We start from the raw sequence: 22230 nt of genomic DNA on the forward strand, positions 1-22230 counted from the left end.
GCCAGTACATTTTTCCATTTTACTTTTTTAAATTCGAGGTAAAGGTGACTATTATAGTAACATAGTATTGACTTATTTACATGTATTTAGTCATGCAATAGTTCTATAGTTCCAGTTGTTCATTAGTTATTTCAGTAATTAGTTATTTCATAGATTTGATGAGTTTACTGTTACTTGAAAATGTTGAAAAATTCTAATGAAGAATGAGTACTTGAGGCTAAACTGTAAACAATAGTCTTATTCATATTACATTTTCAAATTTCTATGTATTTATATACAGTGCCAGTGAAAAGTTTGGAAACACTAACGTGACCTTTATCCTTTTAGAACAATAGTGAACTTTTCAAAACTATAGAGTTGCACAATTTTAATGTATGTTGTGCATCCAGAATAAATCAAAACTGTTATATTTTAGAATCTTCCAAGTTACCACCCTGACAAGAATTTGGCATTTTAAGGCCCGGTTTCACAGACAAGGCTTAACTTGACTTAGCTTTTATTAAAATCCCTTAGATAAAAACTTCCAAACTTAACTATATAAATATTGTGGCCCATCTGAAAAGCACTTCTCCTCTTTCCTCAGCTGCGGCAGGTGTTAGCAGAAAGCTTCTCTCAGATGACGGTGCCTCTGGCTGGGCTGCTGGACGTGCTGGAGAACTGTTTTACCACCCAGAAGAACAAATCTACCAACCTGCACCAATTTATCCTCGCAGAGTTCACACGCTGGAAGACAAATCCCAAGGCCAGTTTAAAAGGTCTTGGGGATGAAGATAGGCTGAGTTTACAGCAGCGGGCCTTGGGGCTCCTGACGGACTCGCAGCCGGGGTATATGGACCCCCTGCTGACCATCTACCAGCTGAGCTCACTGGAGAAACCGCTGTTGGTAGAGCATGTGTCCTTCCTGCACGGCTGCTGCTGTTACAAAGAGGTGCGTGGGGTCATCCTCAGTTATTACAAGCGGATTCATAATTTTTGCTTTGAAAACATTATTCAACAGGGTAGACCGTTGTATTGGCCTTGCCAGTGAAATAAGAAATATTCGACATTTCGATTATTGGCATTTTCTGAAACACAAGCTTCCGATTGTCTGTATTTTTTAATCAATACAATAATTGTTTGACAAAAGGAATGCTTATTAAATTGAATAAATGTAATATATATGCAATATGGTTTAATTTAATGGAGGAATATTAAATGTCACGGTCACATTTTACCCCAAAATAAAGGGAAAGACAAATAAATATTTGATTGTAAAACAAAGCTTATTTTTGCTCATAAAGGTGTTTTCTATCGCAGATATTGTTTTCTTGAGAATAAGGGACATCCTAAAATACTTTTAAGCACATTTTTATAAAATTTGTTATATTATTGATGATTATCTTATGTGAGAGTGTTTCATCGGACACTTGCGCCTGGCATGAAGTTAACTTGGCCTGTTTGGTTATATAACAATACATATTATTTATAATTATATTCATTTATATGAATATTTTATTGTATATTAATTGTATTATATTTCATTTAAACTACTCAACACACTCTGCTGAGGTCTACAGGAAGTTAAGTTTGGGCCGCACAACGTTTATGTTTTTGCTGCTGAAACTGTCTATACGTTTATTTACTGTATATTGTTTAAAAAATACATTAGCACAGATTACAATAACTCAAACAAAACCATGATATGTTTATGCTTAAATGGGTCACTCTCACGAAACCGCTGAAACATCATGGCAGTAAAGATTTGAATTACAAAACACAGTTTGATAACACAAAAAATTATCATAATAAAGATAATTGTGTTCCCTGCCTTGGACAAATCATAATTTTGACAAAGGAATTTTTTATTTATGTATTTTATTGCATTTCCTTCTGAAATTCTCATAACCGTAACACATCCCTATTTGTTTGAGTGCATTATATGTTGTTATTTAAACAGAGTAAAATTTTAATATTCAAAAAAAAAAGTTCTACTAGATGTTCTAAAATGAAAAAAATCATTGACGGATTATTCGTTTATAATATAAATGAAGAACTAGTGGAGGAAAGAAGTCTCCATGACTGATATACTCATCCTCTGTAACATTTTTGTAAGACTGTTTAAACGCACACAAAAATATTAACATCAAGTTTAATTTTATATAAAGAAAGACATCTACTAAATAAAAAAAATCATGTTTGAAAGAAAGATTTGGTGAGATTAACCCAAATATGTTTTCTTCATTTTTATATCAATAAGATATAATTATTATTATCGGATTTTGAATTATACGTACATATGATCTAAAGCCGTATCTTGAAGAATTATTTAAATTAAATGATCAAACTGTCAATATTCAACAATACCAGTACAAGTACAAGTACACAACGTGTGTGTTTTATAACAGGCGCTGGTGTTCAGTGTCAAAGTTGATCTTCAGAAAGATCTTGACATGGAAAAGGTGAGATCAGCCCTCACACTATGATTAATAAAAAACCTTAATTCTTTAAAGAACACAGTTAATCTCAGTTTCCCTGTTCTCTGTTCATCCTGATAGATGTGTGTGCCTCTTATTCTCCTGGACAAACTACCTTTGGCAGAGATGTATGTACGCGGTCACCCAAACCTTCAGCATCGGCTGGTCACGCTGCTGGATTCCTGGTGTGCTCCAGACTTTAACATTCACACTCTGCTCAGGTGAACAGGTGTATTCTCTATAAAATGATGTTTTCATTTATCACACCAGGAACCCTGTTCTGTATATTGTTTTATCCCTAATGGTTTTAAGTGAATGTTGTTTGGTTGCAGTCAGTACCCACAGCTGGTTCTCTCCAAGCATCAGACGGATCAGATTCACCCCAAACTCCTCAGCAAACACGTCTTCAGGCTGATGGAAAAATTCTGCATCGACCCTAGTATGTCGCATTGTGTGCCGTAGCTCCATGTTTTTCATCATTCATGTGGTGTGTTAACTTGTAAATATCTGCATATGGACCTTACAAACATGTCTCATTTAATTGAAGGTTTGTGCTTGAATTCGGTCTACAAGAGAAAGCTGGACTCACTGAGATTTCTTATGTACAAGACATTCGGAGATGTGAGAGAACTCCAGTTTCCTTTTTTTTTAATGTGTATTTCACAGCTTGACACGTTTCTATTTTTAAAAACTTGTCCGCTTTCATTGTGCTTGGTATTAACACACAACATTACTCCCTGTTTTCTTATGAAATATGTAACATTACAAATGTAAAATACAGTAAATTAAGGCGAATATTGTCTTTATAAGATGATAACTTTCTTTATAAAGTTAGTCCTTGTCGTTCAATCTGATTTTCTTTGTGGATGTAAAGACATGTTCTCTTTCTGTAAGTGTTACATTATGACCATAACGCACATTTTATTGTGATGTTTGCTTATTCTACCATTTCAATGTCTTTTTGTGATGTGTCTTTCTCTTTGTATTGATCCTACAGAAATCAATGTCTGAAGACAACTGGAGAGATCATGTTCAGGTAGTTACAATTTTTGTGTTGACTTAACATTTCAACATGTTAAAGGGACAGTTCACCCAAAAATGAATATTCTGTCTTGAAGTACTCACCCTTCAGTCTATATAAAAATGTCTTTGTTCGTTGAACACAAATAAAGATGGAAAAACGTTAGCAACTGACATTTCTGTGGCATCATTGACAACCATAGTAGGACAAATTAAAATTGTAGTCAAAAGTGCCCCAGAACTGTTTGCTTTCCTAAATTCCTCAAAACATCTTCTTTTCTGTTCAACAGAACAAAAAAAGATACACGTTGTTCATGCTTAAGGCTTAAACCCTACCCCTTAATACCAAAGATTTGGAAACAACTTGTTTGTTAAAATCCGCAACCTCATTGTGGTGAAAAAAGGTGACAATGATGCAAGACTATTGTGGGTTTTTTATTGATAGATCGACAGTGAAAAATATTACGAGGCAGTTTACTGTCAACTCTGTGCACTTATTTGCACATTTAATGTTACGAGGAGTGACAGGTGACGTGACAGACTTTTTACCTTTCCTTTTACACATCAGAGCTTCTCATTAAGTGCGTTGATAGCGGTTGTCACAGTGTTGTAACGCACTTACCCAATGTTATGTTTCTTGGGTCTGCTCCATTCCGTTCAAGGCAAACAAACCATCGTGCCTTTACCTTTTGCTTAGTGACGGTTGTGTTGAAGTAAGTCAGAAAAGCACAGGTGCGGAGCAATTCCAGTACATCTAATATTCATTCATGAGTTGAGTATGTGCACTCAATCTAGTGCACATGGGTGCACATGGTGCAAACGGGTTAGTGATTTGACATCATTGCCACAACGTCTGCACATGATTCTCATAATTTCATTCACACCTCCAAAGACACCCCTCATTTTCAAAAATTAATTGGGTCTAGACAAATCACAATAATGACCCATTTTGGGTCCAAAATGGCAAATTTCGCCAAAAGGTGGCATGTTGGCATCACTGCCCTAGAACCGTTCCCTCAAATAAAATTGTGGATTGAATGTGGGTGTATTTGATCTTAGGCAATGGTTGAAGGTAACACAGAGCTGCAGGTTCAGTTGTTGCAGCTGTTGGTTAAACATTGCAGCCTCCAGACCGCTGCCCAGTGGGCCGCGCATTACGCCATACCCAGAAACAGGCTTCCCATCGGGGTGTGGGACAAGATTCAAAGCCTCTCCCCCAAGCAGCTGTAAGTAATAAATTGAATGCTTCGTACACTAATATTCATTGACCCTCACTCTCACAAATATTTGTGTATTTCTGTCACAGTGAAATTAATTCGGGGAGCCCCCTTTCTGAGCCTTGGATGCCCCCTCGGTCTGATCAGCAAAAATACTACCAGCTCCCCCTGGCCAGAGAAAACATCCACTTTGTAAAGACATTAGATGAACTTGAGCGGTGCAAAGAGGCGGTCTTACAGGTAAACATAATGTGTGTTTGAATCGTGAATACACTAAATATATGGCTCAGATCAATTGGTCAAAATCTTGATTTTTTTTAAGTTCAAGTAACGTTTTTCATGCTTATTCCGCCTCAGGATGGTGTTGTGGTGGGAGTGGACATGGAATGGAGGGCTTGTTTTGGCACCATATCCTCTCAGCATGTGGCTCTGATCCAGCTGGCCATACGAGGACAGGTGTTTCTGTTGGACCTGTGTTCTCAAGACATCAGTCAGCATAGTGCCACAGTGGGCTTTATCAGAGAGCTGCTTTCACACAAGAACATCCTCAAACTGGGTGAGCAGCCCTAAAGGTCTTCTTCTATTTGTAGATTTGCATATAAAATAAAACCGTTCAAATGTTTTGCTAATTTGCTAGCATGTCTATATTTGTGTGTGTAGGTTATGGGATGTCTGGAGACTTCAAAAGTCTGGTCAGCACGTGGCCTGAGCTTAAGGAGGAACCTTTAAAGATGGAGGGAGTTCTTGAACTTCTACACGTCCATCAGGAGGTTCATACATGTAGCATAGCTAATGGTCCTATCTGCTTAGCTTATAGAAAATATAATATGCCCTTTGTAATGCATTCTGCTTTTTTGACATAACGTGATGTTTTGGAGTGAGAATATTCACTGGGGCTTAACCTTTAACTGTCATCTGGTTAAAGTTTCAATAATACACTGTGCTGTTATTGGGTAATATCGTTTTATCATGGCTAACTCCTCAGCTTCAGCGCTGTCGGTTGGGCCGCAGAGGGCGTCGCTCAGTGGAGGTGAGTGAGGGTCCGGCAGAGAAGGGTCTGAGTTTGCTGGTGCAGCAGGTGCTGGGAAAGCCATTGAATAAAATCGAACAGCTTTCCAACTGGGAACGTCGACCACTCCGGACCAGCCAATTCCGTTATGCAGGTGATAACAATTCATTCGGAGCAGGTGGCACTTGGAGTGCGCTTATGTTGAGAAAGATTTTTTCACAACGTTTCTACGCTTGTTGAAAAATGTTTCATGCATCATCATTTTTTGTCTAAAAGACAACCACCTGTCTAAGAGTTCCTGAAGTACAAAACTCCAAAAAGCGTCTCCTGGCGACATGTTGATGTTTGGTGATGCGAATTGTTTTTATATTTCCATAAAACTGAACGTCATTTTTAATAATATTAGCCATAATGTGCAGCCTCTGCACACAATCGCAATCCTCTTCATATAGTATTTGGTGGTGGATGGCATACCAGTGTATGGTTTGTTTAGCGCCACCTGCAGAAAAGAAGTATTGAGGCTGTACAGTATGGCTAATATTAATAAAAATGACGTTCAAATTTATGAAAATATCGAGCAAGTCACTTCACGAAACGTCAACATGTCGCAAGGAGCCTCTTTTTGAGATTTTGTGCTTTAGGAACTCTTAGACAGGTGGACCCCATTGACTCCCATTATACGAAGCAGAGTGGGCTGCAAATTTACCAAACAATCTTCTTATTGGTTCTACTCAAGAAAAAATGTCACCTACATCTCGGATGGCCTGAGGGTGAGTACATAAACGGCAAATTGGAGTTTTTGGCTGAACTATCCCTTTAACTCAGTTAAGGGCCCAACTTCAGCCATACATTATCGTATCATTGCAATAACACACTGTAGCCTATTATGCCACAAGTGGAGGCATCATTCCAATGTCTTACAAACCTTTGCTAAGACACTATGCTATTAAAAAAATGACATGCAACTTTCAATGGACTGCAGAAGGTCAGGCTGTACAAAGCTGAATGGAGAAAAAATGATATAATATGGATTGACTGAATTATTCATTGAAATATGATGCCATCCATTTTATAAAAATCGGTTGTTCAAATTATTCAATCGCCATTAACATTCTCTGTCTGTCTGTCTGTCTGTCTCTTTAGCCGCTGATGCATACTGTCTACTGGACGTCTACCTTACCCTCTCAAAGGACCCGAAGGGCTACGGATTACAAGAGGACTTCCGCACCATCCCCTTCACCCAAATGTCCAAGAGTCGTAAAGAAAGGAAACCCAAAGACAAGAGCAATAAAGCTAAGAGAAGGGAGGTATGTCTGCCTGCCTATTCACCTCTGATTAGATAAATATCAAATTTAATTTTCATATATGATGCTGAAGTGTTTTGTCAAATCATTAGGCTCGTCAAAAGGAGAATGAGCATCACTTTGTGGAGGATGAGGGCTTCAAGGTAAAGTCAGAATACCAGGGGCCCACCATTACCCCACAGGATCTACGGGTGGTCTGCGATAACATGCTACAGGGTCTGGGCCGTTACCTGCGCTGTCTGGGGGTGGACGTTAAGATGCTGGAAAACACAGATGATCATAAAGTAGCAGCAGAGGTGAGAAAACTAGACACTTGCTGCTAATGTCATATTTAAAAGGAATTGTTGGCTAGGAATCTCTGTGGACTCCAAGACATCTGGTGTCCCCCAAAGCTCGGTTCTAAGGCCTCCTTAATATTAAGGTTATCGTAAATCACTGTGTTTTGTTGAAGCTTGCCCGTGCCGATGGTCGTGTCATCCTCACGGCAGGTCAACCCTACCAATCGGTAAGTCAGTGTTGAAGATAGATATACCTAGAGCTAAACAAATATTTGTATTTGTTCTTGTAACGTATGACTAAATGTATGAGTATGTTTTTGTGTAGCTCAGGTCACAGGTTGCAGAGGGCCGCTGTCTGACACTTGACTGCTCAGAAAAAGCACGTGACCAGGCCTTGCGTGTTCTCAGGCACTTCCATGTCTACCTTACCCCTGCCGACATCTTCAGTCGGTGCCAGGTCAGTGCTGTTTCTCTGTAAATGGGTCTATATGCGTTTCTTATGATTTATCATAAGAAACATATCATGGGCAATTAAATTGTCTGTAATCTTTGTTTAAATCCCAGACACTTATAGCATATTATGAGCAATAGTTATATGCTTTAAATTAAGAGTTTAGACTGTATAGAATGTTCAGATGGGTGGATGGGAAACAAGACTGATGGAAAGAGAAATAACAGTGCAAGAAAGGGCAGGTAGAGAGATACAAATAGAGATAACATGAAGAAAAACAAAAGAGAGAAACAGACTAGGGTGTGACGCATGGAGAGATGCAGGCTGATAGTTCCCTGACTCATTCCTACTGTAACACCTGATCTCCATTAAAGCTGCACCTCCGGCTCCATCACAGGTCCACAACTACTTTATTACACGTATTTACGAGAATGTATTTGCATAATTGAGCATTAAAACATAAAGGCATGGATACAGATTACCTAAAGTAAAGATATTGGCTATAATAAAGATATTGGGGATTATAATGTTTTGTCCGTGGAACACAGACACAAAGAATGTTTGGAAGAATGTTTGAAGAACACATATTTCAAATACAACAAAACTATATTCTTATGGCTGTTGTCATATTCCCATGTGTGAGTTTTTTCAAACATAAGGGTAATGTCCACCCCGTTGGTTCTTTCGTGGGGTCTCGTAACCATATAACATACTGAAATTTCAAACATTCCATATTGTAAATAAGACTTTAGAAGCAGTGACAACGATTTTCCTTGAGTAAGAAACCCTATTGCAAGTCCTCTTTAAACTTTACTGTATGCTTAATCTACTGTGTATCAGGAACAACGCCATATGGGTTGGAAAGGGTAAGTGATGACAGAAAGTTTATTCTTATTGTACATTTAACATCATTATGGTTTATATAATTACTGTTAAGCCATAAAACAGTGCATCATAACCGCTTTCAGTGACTATGGAGAATTGCACAGCATCATATAGAACACGCCTCATACCAGTCAAAAGAGTTTCTACCACACCTTACAGGGGTCATATGACACGGCTAAAACGAATATTATCGTTTGTTTTATATGTAATGCAAGCTGTATACACGATTTAAGGTTAAATGCTGTAGTTTCCACAAACCATTCATGTTTGTATCTCCTCTTTGCCCCTCTGAAACGTCACTCTAAAAACCGAGACGTGTTATGATTGGCCATCTAACATTAACATTTATTAATTTGGCAGACGCTTTTATCCAGTGCGTCTGTCAGTTAACCAGTGCATAGTGATTGGTGGAATACTGCAAGCGTGTGACAGAAATCTAACGCCTCTTACCATATTTGAAACATCAGGTTCCGAAGCAATTGTACTGACAGGTATGCCCACCTTACATGCGTTTACATTTGGGTGGTCTTATTCAAATCATACCACAAAATTACGTAGATTTGTGGGGGTGTGGTTACACGAGGCGTTTCAGGCAGATCTGGGTGAGCATTTGCTTTTAGATAGAAGGCATCTTTTATTCCGACACTTTACTTTTTTGCAATTTTACGTGCCTAATACATGCATGGGCAACTTATAACACACCAAAGACACAGAAAAACACGCATCCACGCCATATGACCCCTTTAATTCACTGCGAAAGGAGAAAGCTGCCAATAAAGAATGTCAGACACGTCCTCTTCTCCAAATGTGACAATTTTGGGACCACCTACTTTTCCTGAGTTGATGGGTGGGAGGGCAACGGCTCCTGTCCTGCTCTGTTGCATTCCACCATTTGTTGCCCGAGGCCTCAACCACCTCCACGTGCTAGCAGTCTGTGAGCACCTCTGCGCAAAATGTACTGGTGACGAGCAAGACTCAGTCCCCCACAGAATCCTGTACCACCATTTGGACCCTAGCTCAGACGTCCCGGTTATATATCTAAAGTGTCTGTTAACATGAACGAGTCATAACATTCAGGTATTGACAATAATCATGATATTTAAATCCACGATTATTGATATTGTGTTAATAGTATAAATAATGTAGTACCTGTTTATAAATTTGCCTTCAAAGCCACAAAGGTTACAAGCTCTCTGTCTCCTAAACTCCTATTTTGATTATAATTAATACATTAATTAATACACAAAGTTAAAGATGCATTCAACTGATAGCATCACTTTTTTATTTAATAGAATACCGCAACCATATTGCACATAATAATACAATAATATTATCAGAATAAGATCCTAGTTTAAAGGTTTACAGAATGAAGGCTTTCCTGTAGCTCAGTGGTAAGAGCATTGTGTTAATGCAAGATTGTGGGTTCGATTCCAGGGGATTGTACATACCTATGTATAAAAATGTATAGGATAATGCAATGTCAGTCGCTTGGGATAAAAGCGTCTGCCAAATGTATAAATGTTAACTGAACAAAAATGATAATTTTACCTAAACACACACACATACAGAAACAGTGATATAAACCGAGGCTATCAGATAAAAATATTTTTTTGAGCTTTTCCTAAATACATTTAGAAATATTACTCTTGTGTTGATTAAAAGTGAATATGATCTTGTTTTCTTATCTGTATGTTTTCAAATACTGCAATGTTATTTTGACCCGTGTCTCCAGTCCTTATTTTCTGAAATTAAATGCAAAAAGCAATAATTTTACTTGAAGTTTTGCTGGAGGAATATTGTTAGTCATTCACAGAATGAAACAAAAATGATCATTTTACCTAAACGCACCTATAAATAGTCAATTTAAAAAAGCTGAAGATCATTTTGAAATTGTTTGAACCAAACAAACTGAACCATAGACACAACACTAACGTTTATATCAGCACTCTTAAAATGCTGATGAATCAAATTAAAGTACTGGAATGGACTGTTGTATTTCATGTAATATATCATTTTAAAAAACAAGAATTGATGTATTTGCATGATAAAGACTCCATCAGGCACTGAGAAATGACTCGAAACAATTCCTTTTGAATAATACGACATAATGCGCCGGTACAGCGCGGCAGGGGTCTGAAGCTTGGAATCGGAGAGAAATGTTGAAATATGAAGGTGAGGTTGAATGAAGGAATGTGTGATAGCAGGATGAGGGTGGGGAGGGTTGAAAAGGCAGTTTTCAAGGTGCACCCCAGGGCCGGTATGTTGAAGCCCACCCATGCTAAGTTAACCCTTTTGTTATCTGATTGTAAAGTCCTTTGATTAACAGTGGCTGGCTGACCAGCCCCCCCGGCTCTTTTGAGAGGCATTCCTGAAGCCCCTCTGAGCCCCCTGTGTGGCCCATTGATACTCATTGCCAATCATTAACCTCTCCCCTGCTCGTCCTACCATAATCCTCTCTCTCTCTCTCTCTCTGCCCTTCAATATATCTGTCTCTCTTTTTTCCACACTGCTTCATCAATGCCTCTTCCAGTGAATTCCTCTGTCCGCACCAGGTTTAAACCAGGCTCAGTGTTAAGTTGAGTTCAAATCAGTGTCACCGCATTGACTAGACTGCTAAATGGATTAGCGCTCGCATCCAGATGTTTTCTGTCGGGAAGATTGAAACGGTTTACAACTGATATTAAAGTCCATTTTGGGGTGTCTGATCGCATCAGGGCAGCAAGAACTTTTGCTCAAGTCTAACTTATTTTTCCTGAGAAAACCGAAGAGACCGAAATCTCACAAATTTCTCAGATTCTAGTGGTGTTTCGGAAGTGATCTCAACATAGTCACAAGCTGAGCTTATATTTGCCAAGTCTGCAGTCAAAGTTCAATAATTTTGACGAATTATTTCTTCGTTTATTCACCCTCATGCCATTCTTAAACTGTAAGACTTTCTTCGTTCCGCAGAATACAAAAGAAGATATGTTGAAGTAAGTTGGTTACCAAACCACTAGGGGTGTGCCGAGATCTCGTGGAACACAATATCTTCACGCAATTGGAATTTGGAGGTGCTAGGCTTGAGATTGCGACCATTTTTGACTCATTTGCTCCCTTTATTTAACCTGTTCGACCTCAAAATATATTGTGGGGCATTTGTGCGAGTGCACGTTTTGTTGTGGTGCGACTTGTTTTCATTACTGTACAGAACACACTTATAACTGCACATAGTATGTGCGCGCTATGAGCTACAAGTGACCGTCCCGGTTATTCATAAAGACAACATGATTTACCGTCACGCAGCGTCGGTACACGCTTTTAGCAACGTTTTCGAGAGTGCACAGCACACACTGTTGAACAGCAGCGGACTGTACCATAAAATTGGGTATAGCAATTGCAAGTTTTACATTAAATACATTCACATGCAAACCTCTTCAAAAACGGATCATCTGTCGCTTACATATGTGCAATGTTAGCATAAAACAGTATGTGTTTATGTAGTTTTAACTGTTTCTCTGAAGGCTATGAGGGTTCAGTCAGTGGAGGAAGGAGGATTGACAGTGTGACATAACCTCTGCTAACACGAGCAGTTGAGCACAATGCAAAAAGCATATGAAGAAACAACCACAGCTACATATATTTCATCATTGAGGAATTCTTTAAAAAAAGTCTTAACGTCTCGTTCTTGTGAACTCAGTCTCATGTCTCGTCTCTATCGTGGGATAAGTGTACCGTCACACCCCTACAAACAACTTAGGATGCATTTCACTGTCATTGTATATACACAAATCCACTGACACATTTCTCAAAATATCTTCTTTTTTGTTCTACAGAACATCGAGTCAAATACAGGTTTTAAACAACATGAAGGTGAATAAATGATTACAGAATTTTTTGGGGCGTGAACAGTCCCTTTACACTCACAAGACAAAATTCCTCAGGTGTACCGTATATGCCAGTATTCATGCTTTGGGGATTTCATTACCTTTTACTTTACTGTATCTTTGAAAAATCTTTTATAGTCTTGCCAAGCACCACTAAATATTTTTATCAAGGGCTTTAAGGTTACTTCTCTGACACCCGGAAACCGCAAACCAACACCATGTACTCTGAAGAACACCACTCCTTTAACTAGTATCCGGTTATGCATATTCCCGCGTTACTGGTATCATTTTCTCTCACACCATCCATTTGGACCTGCAGAGCCAGTTTTTGGCGGGGGCTTAAGTGCTCTGATTTCACTCTGAAAAACTCTTCCTAATGTTGCTCCACAGATGGCATCCAACACATGGAGGCTGAATTTCTTCATTTCTCACAACGATCTTCTACAGCAGCGTCAGCAGACTGCCATCCCATTTATAGACGTGAGACTGGCACCGCAGCAAGGCAGTGGCGCTACTGCAGGATTTCCCTCGTAGTCGTGGGGGGGAAGTTGCGGCTTTGGGGGGTTAACAGGAACCATAATAATTGTGAGAAGATAGAAGGACAGAGAGGAAGAGAGAGCGAGTGTGGACGGAGGTTTCGGCGTCTTTGATCTGCAAAATACTGAGAAAAAGGGAAGAATGTGAAACTGCAGGAGAATTTTGAGGTTGCAGGGAAGCAAATGTGCAAAAAACTCTCGGTTAATATATCATATTTCCATTCCTCTGTTCCCTTTTCTCTTGACACATTTCGATTGAGTTATTTGCGGCCTGAAACCAAAAGCAGCGCTTAAAAAGTATTTGATTGGGATAATTCACTTAAAAATGAAAATTCTGTCATTTATTCACTTGTGTAGTTTAAACCCACAAACATACTCTCATGCATGAAACACAAAGGAAAATATTTAACCTAGTTCTGGCCACCAATTTTCATTTTATGAAAGTGAATGTTGACCATTGTCGTCCCTGATCCCCATCCACTTCCATTGTGTGGGGAAAAAGCAGCTTGAACGTTCTGATAAATATTTCTTTCTCAGCATTAAATTTGAAGGGATATGACACCCAAAAATAAAACTTCTTGCATCATTTCCGCACCCTCATGTCATTCAAAACCTGTATATGACCCTTTCTTATGTAAAACACAAAAGATATTTTGAGAAATATCTTAGTGGTTTTGTGGCCATAATGGAAGTCAATGGAGGCCAGTGTTGTTCGGGTTACCAAGATACTTCAAAATATCTTCTTTCGTGTTCTGCAGAAGAAAGTCATGCAAGTTTGGAATGACACGAGGGGAACTAAATTATTTGAATGAAAATTACATTTTTGGGTGAACTATTCCCTTTTTTCGATGACTTTTTTTAGTACAGTTTCATTCAAATGCATGTAAAATGGGTTGCAAATGCTTTTTTTGTTTTGACTAATAGAGAAGAGAAACGGTTTAGGTCAAGGAGTGCAAAAACAGGCATGTTGACTTGGCTGGTGTACTGTGGCTGTGTCCTGACCTTGCCTGTAGGGTAAAAAGGAAAGCGAAAAGAAGGGAAGAGCCAGAGAGAGTTTGAAAAGTCGAGAGCAGGGAGACATTCCTCAGACATGCCAAGACATTCCGCGGGAAACCATCCCAAATATTTCCCAATATGTGTGTGTGTGTGTGTGTGTGCATGAGCTATGACTCCTGTTTCTGAGGCCACTTTGATATACTGACAAGCTGTCTGCACCAGAGAAGAGCCTGAAGTGTTTGTGGGAAAGTGCAAGTAAGAAAGTCAATGTGAGAATAGTTGAATCTGTACGTGTTGGAATGACTGAAAGCAGAGGAGGGGCAGAAAGTTCGCACGAAGTGCGTCTTTTAAAATCTACAGGAATCTAGAGTTTTGTTTTCTATTCCACCTTTCTTTTAAAGAGCAGGATCCAGGCGATTACTGCGTTGCTTTCCTGTGTTGCTATGTTTTTTTTTATGAGTAATGGCATAAGATGCAGGTTAAACCTTTCATGCATAGAGGTCACTATAGTGGATAGAGAGACATTTCTTTGTTGGAATATTTTCAGTAGTATCCTCAGAATGTTTTTGTAAAGTTTCAGCTCAAAATACACCACATATCTTTTACTACAATATGTTGAACATGACCATTTGTGGCTGCAATGGAAAACTCGCCGTTTTTGTGCCTTTCTCTTTAAATGCAAATGAGCTTCTTCTCCTCTCCCCGTATGCCAAATATTTGGTAGAGCGCATACACATGTGCTTTGGATGACATCAAGACAAGCAATATGGCGGAAAGCACAATTACATCTGTTAATCCTTGGCCGACCAAAACCATACACTAACTGCAATAAAAATCACCTAAATGCCTTGTTCATGAATACGTATTAACTGGAAAAGACCAAAAAATCTATAGAACAACATGTGCTGACCATTTGCTGTATGAAATGTTTGCCATTGATGATTAATCATGTGCATGCGTATAACTAACAGACATAAACACGGATATAGGTATACACATGCATTCAGAGTACTTGTAATATGACAGACAGGTATGTAAAGATCAGCAACAAGGTGCGATTACACCGTACACCGTGTGAGCCTCATTGACTCCTGCAGTACATGGATGTTAATCTTTTTAGATGTTTCAGTATGGATGAGAATCTATTGGAAAACGCTTCTGTGAATGAAGAGTGATAATAAAAATGAAAACATCATTTTGAAATGTATTCGGATTAATGTAGGCATAGCCTCAGGCAATGACCAGCTCACTTAGACAGGAAGTGACCATATGAGTGACATTCACAGCGGACACCCACAGTTTTCATTTAATTTCGTTACAGGTTTATCTGAAATTAATTGATAGACCAGCATGGAAAAAATGAATATCACAGCATGTCGATCTCACGAATTACTTGACAAATGTTTTTTTTTACTTTTTTCAATCTTTATTCATGTACATCTAGGTAATGTAATACTTACTTAGTTAATACTACCAGTTTTATTGCCACTAACCTAAATATTTTAGCAAATCCATTATTTAGTTATTCCTGTCATTGTATGATCCATAGTATCTTGTAATCACAACTTTCGAGGTTGACCAAATGATACAATGCATGCCCTTAATCCTAGAAATTGGAAGAAGCTGGTTGTGGGATTTTTTTCATCATTTTTCTGCAATATACATCAGACAGTCTGCAAACATTCTGTGGGCAATCTATGGGCGTGGTGTCTAATAACATGCTATTTGTGCGTAATTGGACACTTGAACATTTTGAGTTTTTTTCCTGTTTCGATAAAAGTAAATTTATCGTACAGCTCCGGGTAGCCATACTGCAATGATGATTTTGTCCTCCATTATTGTTTGGGATTTCTGCCTCCGCCCGCTACATCCTAATCACGTCACTACTAGAGCAAGCTCCTGATTAACGCGGTGCGAATTTTCGCCAAGTTCCAATTTTTCTTCTCGCACGAATCACTCGTTACGTGTGTCAAACGTTCAATTTGTGCCTTTCATTCGCCCTTTAGGATGTCCAATCACGTCTTTCCATTGACTTAACATGTTAATAACTCGCGCTTAACGCTTCATTCGTTTGGTGGGAACACAACATAAGATGTATCTGACAGCTCCAAGGATCCACATACAGCAACGATGATTTTGTCCTCCATTTTTATTTGGGAATTCTGCCTCCGCTAGCTACGTTATAATCATGGCACTATTAGAGCAAGCTCCTGATTGGTTAACGCGGCGCAAATTTTCGTCAAAGTACAGATTTTTCAACTCCCGCGTCAAACACCCGAAATATCAATTCGCATAGCATCATTCGCACCGCAGGCTATCCTATGGCGTCTTTGTGGTGACTTAACATGTAAATCACTCTCGCTTAACCCTTCATTCGCGTTTGGTGGGAATACACAGTGAAGGTGAGAGGACGTGCTGGCTTGTGCTGTTTACTGTCAGTCACTGGAAATCTAAGATCGATGTGAACTGTCAAGATTATCTTAAACCTTTTTTGCTACAAAATGATCGTGAAACATTGTGGTTCGTCTAACCTGTCAACACTTTCACACCTGGGAGAGGCTCTGCTCGCAAACTTGGTGGTCCGTTATAGGTGTGAATCAGTGGGAACCTGGCGATATGATATTATCATAACATCCAATACATGTGAAAGATCTGTTATAAAAACATAATTTACTTTTTTGGCATAAAAATATAAATTTGCTCTCGTAAGTAACATTTTCGCAACATTTCAGTAGCGAGAAGTCGAAGCCCAGTTGCGCAGGGTCATCTGTGTGCGCGCATGTATCGTAGCGAGTGTGTATAATAGAAGCACATTTCCTGTTGGCACCCCTGGTTGTTCTCATTCTCTGGATCCGCGATTAGCTGCGGTGAGGAATCCGTAGCACCCAGCAGCTGGAATGTCCTGTTTGTCTAGTTGTGTTTGTGCTTTCATGGTTCTGTGTTTTGATTGGCCGGCTGGCATTGGTGTGTGAGACTGTAAGGCAGTGTTTGATGTGAGCCATTGTGTCAGAGCCAGGCCGCTTCCTGCTACTGCTGAGAGAAAGAGTGACCCTTACGTGGGATTTTCCTAAATATATAGTTATATAGTGCGTAATTTCCGTATTTTCCGCAGCGCTCTCGACGCACAACATAGACTAAAGGTCATTTATTTTCGCTGCTGTCCTTCTGAAACCTGGTATCTCTATTCTTTGTTTAATCTGTTCTTCTACAAATCATTATTATGAGTCACCCTTTGTTTGTTACAAATATCTAACCAAGAAAAATCAGAAAAAATACGCAAAGAACGCCAAGAAAATCAGTTTTTCCACTTTCTGAAAAAGTGAATTTGGACAACCGAGGTTTTTAGAAGGACAGTGATGATAAATTCTTTTACATATTTTAAACACTCTTCCATTGTTAGTTGTAAATGTGTTTTGATTAGAATAAACTACATTTGACATTTTCTTATACAAATGTAAGTGGTGTTGATCATGCTAGGGTGGATGTTGGGAGATGCTTTGTCCCACAAAGCTTTTCAACATTCAACAAATGAGGCAAAATAAGAATAAATATCAATTTTATAATTCTCAAAACAGAAATAATTTGTTATAAACAGATAAACAAACAAACATGATGGTCTGTGGTAATTAATTTGTACTGAGGGGCTTTTAGCATATTGCTATCTTGTTGCTAAGGAATTTCTAAATCAGGGTTTTCTAGGTGGTTGGCCAATCAGGGTTTTTCCTGGCTCAAAATGAGGCGGAGGTGGTGTTATCCTGATCTTGTACACACATGTAGTCCTACCGTACCTTTATGTGGCGTAACCAAAGTGACTTTGTCGTTTTCATGTTATCTTATTAGAACTTTTAATATGTCAATTATTAAGTTATATAAAACATTACTTTTATTCAACCAAACGGGAATATTTTTTAAATCAAATAAAGCTTTTTTATTATTTTCAACTAACTTTTCAGCTCACAGTAGCCAACTGAATTAACCAGTCTTACTAAATTATCATAGCACATCTTGCATTCTCTATGGTTCACTTTAAATGATTGAATGATCTCTTATATTCGCTAGTGAATGAAAAGTTCAACGGTTTAAATGAATCTGTTCAAATGAGTCATTCGTGTGCGAGTCGTTCTGAACGCAATGTGCGTTCTGAACCCAAAAGTGTGAGTGCAGTATACGCTGAATCAACGATCCAACTGCACCGCTAAAGACATGAAAATGATGACTGTCATGTTAATTTAAGAAATTTCAAGAAATTAAACGTACTTTGTTGCAAAACAAACAGCTGTGAAACACGACTAGCTCTTGTTCTGCTCTTTTTAGCGCCTCATTGTGCTGATAACGAAACAGCGCCCCCACTGTGGCGTAATGACGTAACTGCAGTTACAAATGCACGCTGCATTTCTTTTGAAGACATCCGACCAAATTCTCTAAACAGGAAAAACCCTGCCAATTAGCAATTATAATATATATAAAATTTTCCACAACTATGTGCCCATTTAAAAAAAAAGCCAGTTGAAAGCATAATCTAAATAGAACAGTACTTGCATGCTTCACCTTAAGCCATGCACCAATCTTGGTTAATTGTTAGAGCCCTGCAAAAGCAGCTCTGAAAAAAATATGGTATAGATCGAATGCACTGCAAGTCACTTTGGATAAAAGCATTTGACAAATGTTTCCTTTATGACAAATGGTACAGGACAGGTTTGTTCAATGACTCACCCTGAGCATGAGTAAAAGTAATATCGATGCTTGCCTTAGCAAGCACCACTTACAACATGTCAATGCTGGTGAATATCTGTGAGCAAGAAAAAAACAAAAGAAAGGGGATAAGGTGAACGTAAAAGACACAAAGAAAGTATGAAGATTTTTCCGAGTGAGTACGAGAGGGTAAATGATTGACAGATCTTTTCAGAAAGAGATAGGAATGGAATGACGGAGGGAAAGAGTGAGAGCCAGATGAAATGAGCTCTTCCTCTCACTGCTTTCTGGTTGAGAGCATTCCTGAGCGACGATGATGTCATGAGAACTGGCCCCGGGCAGACAGGCCTGCTTATGTTCCTCAAAGAGGAGGGGCTGCACTCTCTCACCTCACGGAAAGAGAAAACCATATATCACTTCCATACAGCGCACAAATATGTGCGTTGGGAAAGAAGCTCGGATCCAGACACAAACACAGTCTGCGTGAGTGTGTGGCCGGCAGGAATTCTCCAAATGGCCTGAAATGTAATGTGTTATTAGACTTGTGACATGTTGATGTGGTGATGTTAATGTGGATCTTGGCTTTTGCATAAATTGCAATGCAACATGTTCTATATGGTAGATATAATGAGAATTTAGCATAATTGCAATGTAGGTTACATTTGCTGATGATGTCATGGTCAACACAATGTTCCTTTTTTTCTGTTGAAAAAAAAATTCTACTTTGTAAAATGTATTTAATATTTCATGTTTTACAACTATATTACAAATATTACATAAATAATATAATTTAACATATATCATTTTGAATTGATTTATAGATGAGCTCCTTGCAATGCATTCTGGGATGAAGCTGCCTAAAAGAGCATTGGCATAAAACATTATACACATTTTACATTATACAACAAAACATTATAGGTTAGCGAGTGGTGTCTAGATGCACTAGATTTTGGAACAGAGCTATATTATTTATATATGATTCATATTCTAAGTGGATATATATAAAAATTATAGGAACGATACTGATTTTACCAAAACCACTGTAATTCTCTGTACTGTAATAGTTACATATGTGAATGTGTTTTGATGGGCATTTTTACAAGTTGTACTTGGCGAGTTGCTCAATGCAGTCATTCTTATGAATGGAGTGTGTGTTTGACTCTGTGTGTGTGTGTGTGTGTGTGTGTGTGTGTGTGTTTGCAGTGGAGGAATGCATCATGTGTGTCTATGATTTACCGTGAAATGGAGACTGACTCTCACCATGTGTGTAGTTCTGTCAGCTTTTCCATCCCCAGAATTTATCTCCAAGTTTCCATGTTATTGCAGACTGTAGAGAGTTATGATTTGTACAGGCTGTCATTCAAAATCGTTTTTTTGTTCTTTGTTGTCTTTCATGAGCTAACATTCTAAAAATGACACGGCATGCCACTAATGTTCAGGGCTACGTGCCGTGTTCCCTGTAGCTCTGCAGACTGAGTTTATGTTGCCAGTTTTACTGCAGTACTTCTGTGCTATGGTCAAGCAGCTGAATTGAGCCTAGTTGGTCATTTAGATTTGGCGGTGGTTATCCTACTGGTTCTCTTATCCTGAATACATAGATTTCATGTAATTGTACCTTAGAAATTAAATTATGCAAAAAAACTGAAAGGAATAGAGGGAAAGTATTTGAGTTTGACCCACAATTAATAAACTTAAAAAAAAAACGTACAAGCTTTTCTGTACATACATAGAATAAGTGATATTTAGGGTTTAATAAAGTTTACCCGAAAATAAACATCTTGTCATCATTTATGCCCCCTGATGTTTTTAAGTCATGTATACGACTCTTTCGTCTGAAGAACACAAAAGACGATATTTTGAGAAATGTTTCGATGATTTTCGGTCCATGCAATAGAAGTCAATGAGGATCAGTGTTGTTTGTTACCAACCTTCAAAATTTCTTCTTTTGTGTTCTGCAAAAGTAAGAAAGTCAAATGGTCATACACCATATAAAAAATGATTAGCGCATTACAACGAAGTCTAACATTACTTGGTTGCATTGCTTACTTAAGTAAAGCAAATGTCCCCTTTCAAGACTATAGCTTGGTTATCACCCTGGTTTTGTGCACATTTTGAAGTTTCACATTTTGTGCTCGCCTGAGAGGGTTTTTCTTTTTAGCAAAAAAGAGTTTATTTTAATAATGTGAGACGGAAACGCATTTGCCGAATAAATTCCTCCAAAAAGTCATTCAACTGCACTATGAGACGCCGTAACCTGACTAACCAAAGTAGTGATCTTTTTACACAGCATCTGAAATGTTGTTATGGATCTTTCTTAAATGCTTGAGCAAAGTTGTCAAAGTATTTCTGTAATTGCCTCCCAGAACTGTCACGACTTCATTTCCCAAACAGCAGACATTCACAATAGCACCACATTTATTGTGTGGTAATAAATGTAATTATTATGTATATGAAAAATATTATTTTCAGTGGCTTCCAGAGTTATAGTTATTTTTTTTATTTATTTTTTATTTTTGTTTGTTAATATTTAAATTAGCTTTTATTTTCAGTTTCAGCAATTTTTGGATATGCTTTTGTCATTTTTTTCTTTGGTTTATGTTATGTTATTTTTTGTTTTTTATAAGATTCATTCATTTTAATTTAATTTTAGCTTTAAATTTATTTTTTGTTTATTATTTTAATTGTACTGCTTTAAACTTCCTTCAGTTTATTTTTGAGGCAACATATTTTTTTTTCCCTAAAGTTAAGCTTTTTTTGGGTCAATATTTTATTTTATTTCAATGAACAGGGCTGTTTTCAAAGTTTTAATTTGAGTAAACTAAAATATCCTGGGTGGCTTCACTTGCTGACATTAAGTGCCAGTTTATTAGGAAGTGGCGGTTGACTAGTTGGATGGAAAATTAGATATTCCAGTTTTGCGCATAAGCTAAATTCGCAACTTTGGATAGAAACCCAGCTAAGCATTCTTTGCCCAAAGAAGAGTTTTAAGGTTAATAAGTGTTGTGTATGGTGTACGTCTGTTGCATCTTGTGGCTTGCCATTCAGATTCTGTTTGGATGGCTAGTCTATAGACTTGCAGACACTGTTGAGACCGTGAAAAGCAGACCCCCGTCGAAGCCTGTCACTTCAGCATGAGAGCTATAACAGCCCCGGAACCCCACTGCTAGTGCATGTTTGTTTCTGTGTGTTTTAATGAGTGAAGGACGGTTGATGCATAATGTGTTTGTGTTGGCTTGGTGTTGGCGAACTTGATGTTAAAAATATTTTATATTGGAATGTGTGAAAATTGCAAACATGTATTCAGTTTTTTGCCCTTAAACATATTTGGAAACTAAAGTCACACTTAAAGAATGTAAGAATGTCTTTTGTTATGCATCTCGCTATGTGGTAGCTAACAAAATGTCAAATAAAGTGTTTTTTTAGAATCGCACTTTACATGCCAAATATAAGGTTTCATACTGTCTATCAAATGATGGATTGGTATACAAGTTTTTTTTTTTTTAAGTAACTTCAAGAATTCCTCAGA

At 38.1% G+C, this 22230-nt stretch overlaps 1 protein-coding gene across 2 annotated transcripts in view; it reads left to right on the forward strand.

Moving 5' to 3' along the window:
• The window catches only part of exd3 (exonuclease 3'-5' domain containing 3), a 38066-nt gene that overhangs the window by 4429 nt on the left and 11407 nt on the right, over nucleotides 1-22230 (forward strand). For both annotated transcript variants that reach the window (XM_056737322.1, XM_056737323.1), the window contains exons 4-18: nucleotides 584-928; nucleotides 2385-2438; nucleotides 2535-2674; nucleotides 2786-2892; nucleotides 3001-3074; nucleotides 3451-3489; nucleotides 4533-4699; nucleotides 4780-4930; nucleotides 5048-5246; nucleotides 5351-5460; nucleotides 5676-5853; nucleotides 6843-7006; nucleotides 7096-7299; nucleotides 7455-7508; nucleotides 7607-7738. In XM_056737322.1, the coding sequence (XP_056593300.1) occupies nucleotides 584-928; nucleotides 2385-2438; nucleotides 2535-2674; nucleotides 2786-2892; nucleotides 3001-3074; nucleotides 3451-3489; nucleotides 4533-4699; nucleotides 4780-4930; nucleotides 5048-5246; nucleotides 5351-5460; nucleotides 5676-5853; nucleotides 6843-7006; nucleotides 7096-7299; nucleotides 7455-7508; nucleotides 7607-7738 (2118 nt within the window). The remainder of the gene's footprint in view (nucleotides 1-583; nucleotides 929-2384; nucleotides 2439-2534; nucleotides 2675-2785; nucleotides 2893-3000; nucleotides 3075-3450; nucleotides 3490-4532; nucleotides 4700-4779; nucleotides 4931-5047; nucleotides 5247-5350; nucleotides 5461-5675; nucleotides 5854-6842; nucleotides 7007-7095; nucleotides 7300-7454; nucleotides 7509-7606; nucleotides 7739-22230) is intronic.

This window comes from Triplophysa dalaica, chromosome 22 (assembly GCF_015846415.1).
Source record: "Triplophysa dalaica isolate WHDGS20190420 chromosome 22, ASM1584641v1, whole genome shotgun sequence".
Classification (NCBI taxonomy): Eukaryota; Metazoa; Chordata; class Actinopteri; order Cypriniformes; family Nemacheilidae; genus Triplophysa; species Triplophysa dalaica.